Source organism: Corylus avellana, chromosome ca11 (assembly GCF_901000735.1).
Source record: "Corylus avellana chromosome ca11, CavTom2PMs-1.0".
Taxonomy (NCBI): Eukaryota; Viridiplantae; Streptophyta; class Magnoliopsida; order Fagales; family Betulaceae; genus Corylus; species Corylus avellana.
Genome location: NC_081551.1, coordinates 20,513,430 through 20,524,808, shown reverse-complemented (window position 1 = coordinate 20,524,808; position 11,379 = coordinate 20,513,430). Strand labels below are relative to the sequence as shown.

The following is an 11,379-nucleotide window of genomic DNA, read 5'->3' as shown; positions in this document are numbered from 1 at the left end:
TGACAACACAAAGTAAAAACCTCTTCAAGATTTGTTGACAAAGTTGACAAAGAGAAAACCATGACAACACAAAGTAAAAACCTTTTCGGGACAATCAAACTTAAGAATCACGACACAAAATCTCTTTGACCCACTGGTAGACTTCTTGTTGATTTTCAAAGATGCAACACCATGGTTTGATCAAGCCCAATATTCTTCACTTCAACCAAGCAATTCGTCTTGGCACACAACCCCATGTATCTTGGGTATCAACACAACCACGATATTTGGTACCCGAAGATGTCTCTCAACTCCTCTTAGATGCTTTTGAATTTCGTGCTTCGGAGAGATACCAAAGAATGAATAGAATTGATCTTTTAAAGATGATCTACTTCATGGACATTTACTTCATTGATCCAAACATCACAATGAACATTTACTTCATGGACCTCTTCATGTTCGAACACTAGCTGCAGTCTGTGTATGTGTTTCCTTGGAGAATTTTGTACTTTTTTCAATGCAGACCTAAATACACAACTACCCATGTCCCAAATAAATATAAACGCATATTTTAAACACCAAATGAGCCAACATAAAGTCTAACATAGTGAACTTAGGCATTCTCTTTGTTTAATAAAAAAAATGAAGAAACAAATAACTTGTCCTCTTTCTTTTTTTTTTTTGAAATGGAAATAACTAGTCCGTAGATTTAAGATATAACTGACATATATTTTTAGAGCATATGAAAATTGAAAATGAATATCAAAATTATATGTTTTAAAAATAAATATCAGTTTAATAGGACTGAGTTAAATAAAAATAATAATAATAATCTACAACCCAACTTCGCTCAACACAAAATATCAGATTTTATATATATAATATGCCCAACAACAGCAGAAAGTTACACTCCGGGTTGGGTCAGGCTGCACCTATCCTAAGTACCCGGCCCACGCTTGCCTTATTCCCAGGGTCAAAAGCCCCAGACAGAGAGAGAGAGAGAGAACCAAAAGGAAACAGCAAAGAAAGCAGGGGGCCACCGGCCCACCGCTGCCATAAGGTTAAAAACGCCATTTTGCTAGACTATGAACAAATTAAAAAAGAAAAAAAAAAAACAATTATAGACCTTTATTACGGTATGCGATGTAGGGTTTTGGTTCTAAGTTTTTAGTTGAGCACCCACCTCCGCTATCGCTTCTCTCTCTCTCTGCACCACTCGAAGCCCTCAAGGTCTCTCTCTCTCTCTCTCTCTCTCTCTCTCTCTCTCGCTCTCTAAGCGCTTAGCTTAAGTGCTTTACCCACTGTTTGATTGCTGAGAAAAACCCAGAGAAAGAAAATGAAACAATGCTCTGGATCTCATGTTATCTTATTTTGCAATAGGTTTTTTTCTTTTTACGATCCCTGCGGTTTCCCAGCAACCAAATGATTTGACTATCCTTGAATTTCTATAAAGCTCCTAGTTTACCTTTAAAGATTTATTTTTATTGTTGGTTTTTTTGTTAAAGATTATTTTGGTTATGCTTTGAAATTCAAATGGTTTTGGGTGTGTATCTAGGAAAAGCTTCTTATATTTCAATGGAATTTAGGCTGTTGTGGGAAATATAAAATGACGAGTGTGTGATTGAATGGCAGGTAGTCCGTTTGAGGAGAAGGGAGAGTGAAAATGGTGGAGAATACCAAGGGGAGGAAGGAGGAGGTAGTTACCAGAGAATATACGATCAACCTCCACAAGCGCTTGCATAGCTGGTAACACTTTTTTTTTTCTTCTGCCTTTTGTTTTGATCGTTTTAAAGCTTTCTTATGTGCAATTATCATGTTGGGTTTATCAATTATGTGTTATGTTGTTTCTTGGTTGTATAACTTGCTGTTTGAGTGGCTTAATGTTGTGTTTCTACTTTTTTCATTGAGGTGTAGGAACACGGTTAGGGGGTTGGGTGGTTTTCACATGTCATGGGTTATTCGAGGTTGTCCAATCTATGAAATTTCGATTTGGATTTACGTTTGGTTAATGGATATAGAAGGTGGCCATGCTATGAGAAGTAGGTTGAATTATCCAAGTACCGTTTGACAATGTACGTTGGGAACACTTTGGTGATTTGTTCCTTTGAGTGCACTATTCCTTAGCTGTACCTGTCTTATACGGAGGCCTTTGGTGGCCTTTCTTTTTCCGTTTACAGTGGAGGGTAGTGAGTGAAGTCATTCCTCAGCAGCAGAAAGAAACCTTTATGCAGTTGGGGTGGTGATTAGATAAAGGATTGGAGATGGAAAATTGGGGGTTTGATGATGCTGACTGGCTTTCTAATGCTTGGTAATGGGCAGTGGTTCTGATAGTCATAAGAAACTTCGTTAGTTGGGTATTTAGTTGGAAGGCTTCAAGTGTAGGTTGTGAGATTGTGGTGGATGTCGTGGCAGAGGTGTCTGCTGGCAATTGTTCACATGGGCTTTTCTCTTTGGTGGAGAGGAGAGGGGGGGGTCATCACAATATGGTGTGTGTGTGAGAGAGAGAGAGGGAGAGGGGTTTGATTGCTAGGAAAAGTGTTTGTTTAGGATGAGGTTGTAGACCATGGTCACAATGTCAGATTCCCTGCCAAATTCTGATAATTGGTTGGGTGCCTGTCTGAGGTCTTGGACCACTAAATACTCTCTCAGTCATGGAGTGAGATTCTGAGTTTATGTTCACTAAAATTTTCTAAGTAATAGTTGGTAATGTACATAAATGATCTCCCTCTCTTCGTGCCTTATTCCCCATGGGCTAGCTGTGGTTGTTGATGGAGAACAAGGGCTGGTATAAACAATGGATGAGATAATGTTTGCTTAACTTACACATGCACCAGACTTGAACCCACGACCTCTTCCCTCCATCTTGCTACAAATAGAGTAAGTACCATTTGAGCTAAAGCTCATTGGTCATTTTAATTAAGCGACATTAAAAACAAGGGGGGAGAAGCACATTGGTTGGTGTTTTAATGCAAAAGCTGTATTTCAATGGTTCATCTGTTATTGCTTCCGTTGCTGAAGCAATGGTGATTCCCTCAGTTTGTTGCAATGCATGTGATGGATATGCATTGCATGTTATCATGATGACATAGTGATAATAGTCACCAACTATTTTCACCACAACCATTGCGTTTACCCCTTTTAATGTAAGAGGTGATGTGGTGGTAATGTGAAATTTTATGATTCAACATATTTCAGTTTATTCCAAGTTTGCATTATTACATGGAAGACAGTAATTGTGCAGAACTGTACAATGAATATAATTACTATTTCTAAGATTATGTGAAGGGATCTAAGTAGATTGTTTTCTACTATCATTCTTGAAAAACAGCACATTCAAGAAGAAGGCTCCCAAGGCAATAAAGGAGATCAGAAAGTTTGCACAAAAAGCTATGGGAACGAAGGATGTCAGAGTGGATGTGAAGTTGAACAAGCACATCTGGAGCAGGGGAATCCGAAGTGTTCCAAGGAGGATTAGGGTTCGCATTGCTCGAAAGAGGAACGACGATGAAGATGCAAAGGAAGAGCTCTACTCTCTTGTCACCGTTGCTGAAGTCCCACCAGAGGGACTTGGGGGTTTGGGAACGAAGGTCATTGAAGAGGATGATTGATTTATTAATTATCTGTTATAAGAAAACTTGCTGTTATAAGGGTGGTGGTTTTAGATGAGAGTTTGTCTTGGCATTTTAAGTTTTATGAATCAGACTTGTTTTTCCCGATTTACGATTATTATTGCTTGTAGAAGAATCTCAACTTGGTTATTTTATCTTTGGTTGTAGTGAATGCAGTTTTTCCAATTGCTTCTATCTTGTTGAAAAATCCTTTGCATGAGGTGATGGTGGTACCTTATTATGTACTTTCTTTGGTTGAGATTGGGGAGGGGAAAGTGAAACCGGTTAAAATGATATGAGAAGTGTTAGGGAGTCAAACAAATGAACCCAAAAATTTTTTCAAACTGACGTGGTAAGGGTTTTTAAATTAAAAAAATAAATGCAATTTTCTCTCTCTTATCAATCAATATTATAAGATAATTGTTGAATTAAAATATAGTTTTTAGTATTAATTACTCTTAAAAATAGGAAAAACTATATTTATTTCCTTGTAACTATTACTCTTAATGAAATACCCCCTTAATGTTTTAATTTTTGTAATATCATTTTCATTCTATTTTTGCCTTATCCCATTTGACCTTTTGAGCTCGCAAGTAGGAAAAGCTGCTATTTCTTCGTCTCTTGTCCCATCCATCAATGGATTTATAAGATGAGATCACAACGTGGCACGTAGGCTTTCTTTAGGAATTAGGAGGATGAATATGGCGCATAGGATTTAACAAATATGGTAGCTTAAGATTTAGTCGAATCTTCTCCGCCTGTGAGCGATAAGGTCTTCGAAATCGCCGCTAATTGTGCCGGCTGCCGAGTGTTTCCTTTTCTTACCTCCATTTTCTCGTCTGAAACCGTGGCGTAAGTTAACGCTTTAACAAACGCGTGACTCAGCATGGGGATTTTTACGTTATCCCAAAACCAAAATGATGGTATATATAAAGGATAGCGCTGCGTATAAACTGTGTGCTGTACGATACCGGACAAACATACCACCCTCTCTGCGTGAGAAGCTGTGACGAAAGGAATGGCGGCAAGGCAGGCAAACCAAAGCGAGACGGCCATGGCCGCCACCCTTCCCTACGAAATCATGGAGGAAATACTTTCAAGATTGCCCATTAAGTCTTTATGTCGGCTCAGGTGCGTTTCAAAGCTATGGCGCTTTCTTATCTCTGACCCCCACTTCATCAAAATGCACCTTAAACGAAGATCAATGCACAAAGTCTTTATGTCGTTTATCTATCGGTGTAAGATCCAGTTTTTTGACTACGAAGCCTTATTCAATGGCGATGATGACCAAAACTCTGCTGTAAAGAATCTTCAATTACCAGTTGAAACGGGTTCCATCCGTTCTGCTAAGCTTCTGGGTTCTTGTAACGGGTTGTTGTGTTTAGGCCTAGGTGAAAGAAACGTCATCGTATGGAACCCATGTATAAGAGAGTACAAGAAGCTACAAGAACCCCAGGGCGAGGGAGATGGTTCTTATGGTTTTGGTTATGATTCTTGCAATGATGATTACAAGCTAGTTAGAGTAATTCGTGGAAATGGATCTGAGAAGATGATCAACGTGGATGTTTTCTCGCTAAAAACCAGTTCTTGGAGGAGGATTTGTTATGGTGGGTGCAAATTTGATCTTCTTGATCCGATGGGGACCTTCTTCAATGGGTCTGTTTATTGGCAAGCAAAACATGGAGGAGATACAGATAGAATGACGCTGATCGTTTCCTTTGATCTTGTGGAGGAGAAATTTCGTGAGTTGCCAAAGCCTGATGGGAGTTTCGCTGCAGGGCCGATGCTGGGTGTTCTAGGAGAGTGTCTTTGTGCCTGTTGTTCTGAATTTAGGAAGGGTGTTGAGCTGTGGGCAATGGAGGAAGAGGGAGCAGAGGTGTCTTGGATTAAATTGGCCAATGTTTCACGACGGACGGAGCCGGCATATGTTCTTGACTATTCGATACCGTTATGCTTTGCTAAGAATGGTGAAGCTTTAATCCTCCAAGGTGGACTGAAAGTGGATGCCTACAATTTGCAGGAAAACCGTTGTAGGAGGATATTCATTTCCCCATATGAGCTTTCTGAATTTGATGGGGTTTTGTATCTGGAAAGTCTTGTTTCACCAAATGCTTATGATGGTGCTCATGGGTCAATTCCAAGAACTGGGGGACATTCTCAAGAAAAGGTAGAGGAAGTGGAAGTGAAAGAAAGGTAAGATTTTATATTGTGTTTTATCTTCATTTTTCCCTAATCCCATGATGTTCCATTCAAATTCCAGATGACTGTTATTTCTGATTTTTTTTTATTTTTTATTTATTATTTTTTTTTTTTCTAATGTGTGGTGCACTGTATTTTGGGGTGATTAAATTTTTTTAAGTGTCTTGTTATGATTAATGGAACTTAATATTAGTTTTTGCTTTCTGAGTATAACACTATGTTTGGTATTGATTTTTCTGTTGTTTTTTGTTGTCACTTCATCAAGAGATTCAGTTTCCCCCAACCCCTGCACATAGAGGATTCTTTCCTTGGTATTAGATCAGGTCCTGCAATTTCTTTAAGTTTTTTTAATTCCCAATGATTGTAGCCTTGCATATCCCTTTTCTCTAATTAAACAGATACTAGACGACATAATATAGACAATCTTTCAAGACTTATAATGTGTGTGTGTGTTTTAGTCCTTTGTTTGCTTAGATATTCCTTCATCCATATAGCAGAATATGAATTATTGGTTTCTTTAAGCAGACAGTGATTTGCAATGAGTAATCCCTATATATGTCTGAAAGCAATCTATGAGTTGATGAGTTTAACTAGGATTTTCATGCCCCATTTTTTATAATGTTTTTGTTCTCATGCTCATTTAGACTAAGAATCTTGATCTTTCAAACAACGGAAGATTGTTCTGATGGTTGTTAGCTTTTACTTCATTTTGAAGAGAAGAAGTGAATCTTACTTATCCATTGATAATGTAATAACATCACTCTTGTTCATCTCATTTTCATTTATCGTTCTGGCATGCGTTAATAACTTTTTAAGTACGGATTAAAGGCACCATCACCATCACCATATATAGTTGTATACAGCTTTAAACGTATTGGAGGTTTGTATTACATTATTTTGCATACATGTTATATTGTTTCATATACAGGTGGAGCTAAAAACTTCTCTTTTTATTTGTTGTAATAGAGGAAAAGGAATGCAGGAAATGTTAGACAATCTCTAGGCAGCTTTAATGGGTTATAGAAGTTAATATGCCCTTTCATGTAGGCTATTGACATAGTGAACTAGAGAAAGAAGTTTGTCTCCCTTATGCTGTTTCATGTTGTTGGTTCATTCTGGAAGGAATCAGTCTCAAGTCTAAAATATAAACTTACTTTCAATTTGAGTGTGTAGATGTATTCTTCTACTTCTTTTCATTAACTTTTTTCATTATTAATTTGTTGTTTTAAATTTTCTTTTGGGTACAGGTTGGAGAGGTTTGACCTTGGTTAGCACTTTAGCAGTGCTTACAAGGAAGATGATGACGAAAATGAATAGGAAGAGCTCTACCCTCTTGTTGCTGTTGCTAAAATTCCAATGAGTGATTGTAGAGATTTCCTTGAAGAATCATTCTCTAAAGATTACATGGGTTTTGGCTATAGTGTTGAGTGGGTAGTTCTTTAGATACCTGGTTTCTTAAATCTTTTGATTCACGACTTTGATACTTTCAGTTGGTTGTAGTTGAAATAGTTAAAACCAATTCTAATGCCGATAAGAGTACTACAAATTTTACTACACCCTCTTTACAATCTGACATAGACATAGTAGTTATCCTACATTTATCATTTCAACTACTAAATTAACGTCTCATATGGCTCGTAATGCCGCATAAGCATTTGTAGAGGTATTATAATAAAGATGGTAGTACTTCTAGCATTTTCCTTTTTAAGGTTGCATTCTCTCTCTTGCTGGATCTTCATTTGTAGAAGATGCCGCCATTTTAGCACACCATTGTTGCCGTCTTTAGGGCTTAAAAGGCAAACAACATGATACTTGTCTCATTTCGACAAACACCAACTTGAATTCTAGATTTATATGGTGAGATGATAGCCAATAGAAGTTCATCATTTCACATGATTTGTTCGGAAAAAAAAAAAAGACCAAACCTCTACATCTAATTAATCAATTCTGTATTTGCTTTTAAATACTAAATTGGGGTTTGTTGCTTCATTCAGAATTTAGTACATCCACATCAAAAACTTAATATAACATCACACATCACTGGAGCCATGTCCTTCACTCCTTCAGTCTTTTCCCGTATCTCTTTGAAAATCTAGCTCAAACTCCACTACAGCAACCGCAATTCCCTTTCAAATGGCTTTATAAGCATACATATAGCCTCGAAGCTTTCTAATTTCTTCTGATGACTCCGACAGTAGATGATCCACGTACAAACACATTCCAGCTCCACTGCAATTCCCATGCATGTATGTGTATTTCTCAGTGAACAAAATGTTACACACAAATGCAGAGACAAATAAGCTATAACATACCTAACAGGCCCGAATGGAAGCCAGATAACATCCCACCGGAACTTTGACAATCTACCACCCAAGGAAGTATCAGATAAGTATACAGATGATTGCAACTTAACATGTTAGAACACAAAGCAGGATATAAATACTAAAACACACTTCACCCAAAAAAAAAAAAATCATTTTACTAGGCCTGGAGAACCTAAAGCTGAACCGTTATAGAACACAATTTCTGCAGCTCAATGCACACAAATTGAACAGTGAAGAGTGAAACACAACTTAATTGAATGAAGATTGAAAGAAGCTTTGATTGAAAAAGGAAAAAGAGAAAAAGCATTGGAAGGCAATGAAGCAAAAGAAATGAGGGGGGACAGAAGCCTAGAAATTTTTCATCAACAGATGCGCAGTGCAAAATTTTCTCTAGTTTGTGTTTTTGAAATGGTAGTATTGAAAATTGGTTGTAGAAATAGAAAATGCACCAAGAGAGAATATGTACGAAATTAGACATACCTCAACATGTAATATAACCAGAAAACTGCCAATATAATGCCAGCAAAGCACGAGTACCACATCCATTGCCTATGATGCTTCGAGTTATGAAGTAGCCCTATGATGGCCAATGAACATGCTAAAACAGCTAGCCAATCTGTGCAAATTTAAAATCGAGAGTTATATCAGAAAAGAATTTAACAACAATTGTATGAAACATAACCTCAGTCACAATATCTGGTGTCAAATTTCCTCGCTTCTAATAGTAACAATACAGAGATTAAAGACAAATGATGTGTTAAGGAACACAGAACAAACTGTTGCCTGGCCACCCTTGAAACTAGTCCAAACGCGCACATCTCATGAAACAGTGAATTTGACTGATAACCAAGACTGGGTAAGGTAGTAAAAGAACCATATATGCAAGGGCCAAAAAATAAACACTGAACGAAAAGCTAGTTGAACACTTGATATTAAGGCTCTCCCACAATAAATGAAATGCAATCAGCCAAAAACAAATGCAAAAAGATGGTGATAAGCAGAGAAATGAACCTGCAGATATAATCATCCACGAGTCCACCTCCTCCATGAAGTAAGCATGATACCTCTGTTCATCAAAGAAACAACGGGTTAAAGTTAATTGAACAAATGCCAATTTTAAAAGCAAAAAGTCATGAGATGCAATATGCAATTATATAGCCCCTAGTTTGAACTCTGTAGTATTAAGAAATCTCTGGAATGCCAAAAACAAACAAACAAACAAACAAGTTCCAAATATTTACAAAATTTGATATAATAGTGTACTACACAGCATTTTCCAACACCCTAAGCTGTTCAATTATCCAAGCCACCAACCTGATCTGAGGGGTTCCAACCTTACCGGTTGGCTCGAAGGTCAGAACCCTTTCTTTTATTTCCAACTGACATTGGGTTAGAAGTCAGAACTGAATTGAACCCAACGATTGTTTTACTTCAAAATGTCGGTCACCAACCTCTAAGCCGATGTTGTCAGTGTCGGCTCAACTCAGCACCTCCTAGGGTGTGGGTCGCCTTGAAGGCACATCTAACTTCTAACGTCTGTTGGGTCGGAAGTTGGAGAGTGAACACTTCCGACCCAAATGGATTGGTACCCACACCTAACACCATTATCAGATCATGTTTCTAGATTAACACACTTTGTTGTCACAAATTTTGTAAAATCTACCATTTATGACAACATAACCAACAGCTTTTGCATGATTCTAAAAAACGTAACCATTATCAATGATTCAATAGTATATTTGTGGTACCCCATTACTTCCCACATTGGTTGAATGGACTGTGAAAACACATATGTACCCAATGATTCTAGTTAACACCAATTATAACTTTAATTAGTCTAGCACCATGGCTAGTACTTTTCCTGGACCGTTATGTATGTATATACATAGAGAGAGAAATGCTAGATACTATAATTTTATCTAACAGTGTTCGATGTGACACTCTTAATCAACTATTGGATTTTTTAATTTATTTAACAATGATTAATCTAAGAATTAGTTAGGAGTGTCACGTCAGTATTGTTGGATGAATGTTAGAATTATAGTCTCTATTACGTTTGAGGTCATAAAATATGAATAATGAACTAATGGTTAGAATTTTAAGAACTCCACCATTGAGTTGCCCTAAGCCAAAAAGTTTGGAAATAGCGTAATGAAGGATTCCGTACCAGTTCCCATGGAGATGAAGCCTGCTGGAAGATGGAGTACACAAGAAATAGCGCAAAACAAAAGAGAATTGCTGCGAACAGACGCTACCAAAAAGACACAAACCAAAACAAAAAGAGTAAATTGGATTTCATTATTCGGATAAAAAGAAAATCAAGCAAAGAACAGAACGTGAAACATTAAGTGGAGGCCCATTTCTGTTTTTTGAGAAACGAAAATCATATAAAATACCCTCCATAGACGACTCTGTTGAGATTGAGTCTTTTCTAACGATCGAATCAACTCCTCCTGTTCTGCAAAATTATACGCTAAACAATTAAAAGCTCCCAGCAAGTGAAAACCTCCAAATTCAAAAATTGAATTTCTTTTCTCTGCTCGCAATTTCTCCGCAATCAACGCAGATTTAAACATGAGAGAGAGAGAGAGAGAGACCTTGGGTGTCCATGGGACGAGTATCATCGTGAGTAGGAAGAGAGAAGTCGTCGTCTTCATGAGATTTTCGCCATTTTCTGGTCAGCTTATTCATCGTCACAATTAACTCCCTCTGACCTCCACTTTTCTTTGCACCGAACGAAACCGTGCGGTGTTCGGGATGGTATTCTTAAATGTTGTACACACGGAGATTCCAAACGACAACGTAGAGTGAACGTGTAACACTTCCTCCTTACCCATGCAAGTTTTGCACAATGCAAAAAGCGACTGCCGTTTTGGAGTACAGAAGATGTACAAACCTAAGCTAAATTTCATGATAAAATTAAAGTAATGCTACATTTTATAAATATTTATCACACCCGTGTTATATCAGCTGACATGCCGTATTTTAAGTGGTTTATACTTTTTTTTTTAAGTGATTAGCATTATAAACTACTTAAAATATACTATATTTGATGTCTGTGTAATAAATTGGTGTAAAGAGTAGCATTATTTAGAAAATTATAGTGATTGTCTGTTTGGTTTAGCAGTTTCAAACGGTTTGAAAAGATGGCAATTCAAAACACAGTTTATAAAAACATGATATTTAAAAACACAGTCAAACGTTATTGATGTGCAAAAATATAGTTCGACTTTTAAAATCGTGAGTGTTTAAAAACGCATTCATTGCTT

At 37.2% G+C, this 11,379-nt stretch overlaps 3 protein-coding genes across 4 annotated transcripts; 2 read left to right on the top strand and 1 right to left on the bottom strand.

Moving 5' to 3' along the window:
• Positions 1-1,118: 1,118 nt before the first annotated feature.
• LOC132165586 (large ribosomal subunit protein eL31) lies at positions 1,119-3,782 on the top strand. Its single transcript, XM_059576213.1, has 3 exons — positions 1,119-1,209; positions 1,612-1,725; positions 3,308-3,782. The coding sequence occupies exons 2-3, from the start codon at positions 1,643-1,645 to the stop codon at positions 3,585-3,587; spliced, it is 363 nt and encodes a 120-aa protein (XP_059432196.1). The 5' UTR covers positions 1,119-1,209; positions 1,612-1,642; the 3' UTR covers positions 3,588-3,782.
• A 625-nt stretch (positions 3,783-4,407) lies between these two features.
• Positions 4,408-7,314, top strand: LOC132165719 (F-box/kelch-repeat protein At3g06240-like). Its single transcript, XM_059576391.1, has 2 exons — positions 4,408-5,780; positions 7,034-7,314. The coding sequence occupies exons 1-2, from the start codon at positions 4,606-4,608 to the stop codon at positions 7,056-7,058; spliced, it is 1,200 nt and encodes a 399-aa protein (XP_059432374.1). The 5' UTR covers positions 4,408-4,605; the 3' UTR covers positions 7,059-7,314.
• Positions 7,315-7,714: 400 nt separating this feature from the next.
• LOC132166168 (uncharacterized) lies at positions 7,715-10,850 on the bottom strand. 2 transcript variants are annotated; one of them, XM_059576941.1, is made up of 7 exons: positions 10,708-10,850; positions 10,507-10,568; positions 10,278-10,361; positions 9,122-9,176; positions 8,591-8,726; positions 8,099-8,149; positions 7,715-8,015 (listed from the first exon to the last, which is right to left on the bottom strand). In XM_059576941.1, exons 1-7 carry the CDS (start codon positions 10,799-10,801, stop codon positions 7,916-7,918), a joined length of 582 nt encoding a protein of 193 aa, XP_059432924.1. In that variant the 5' UTR covers positions 10,802-10,850; the 3' UTR covers positions 7,715-7,915. The 2 variants fall into 2 exon arrangements, with proteins under 2 accessions (XP_059432924.1, XP_059432925.1); XM_059576942.1 differs by having other exon boundaries at positions 10,507-10,563; positions 10,708-10,795.
• Positions 10,851-11,379: the final 529 nt, after the last annotated feature.

Excerpts from the sequence above, each read along its gene's own strand:
- LOC132165586 (XM_059576213.1), top strand. The coding sequence starts at position 1,643 with ATGGTGGAGAATACCAAGGGGAGGAAGGAGGAGGTAGTTACCAGAGAA. Across the intron at positions 1,726-3,307 it reads CACAAGCGCTTGCATAGCTG|CACATTCAAGAAGAAGGCTC; the intron begins GTAACACTTTTT and ends CTTGAAAAACAG.
- LOC132165719 (XM_059576391.1), top strand. The coding sequence starts at position 4,606 with ATGGCGGCAAGGCAGGCAAACCAAAGCGAGACGGCCATGGCCGCCACC. Across the intron at positions 5,781-7,033 it reads GAAGTGGAAGTGAAAGAAAG|GTTGGAGAGGTTTGACCTTG; the intron begins GTAAGATTTTAT and ends TTTTGGGTACAG.
- LOC132166168 (XM_059576941.1), bottom strand. The coding sequence starts at position 10,801 with ATGAATAAGCTGACCAGAAAATGGCGAAAATCTCATGAAGACGACGAC. Across the intron at positions 9,177-10,277 it reads CTTCATCTCCATGGGAACTG|AGGTATCATGCTTACTTCAT; the intron begins GTACGGAATCCT and ends TTTGATGAACAG. Across the intron at positions 8,150-8,590 it reads TGGTTATATTACATGTTGAG|ATTGTCAAAGTTCCGGTGGG; the intron begins GTATGTCTAATT and ends CTTGGGTGGTAG.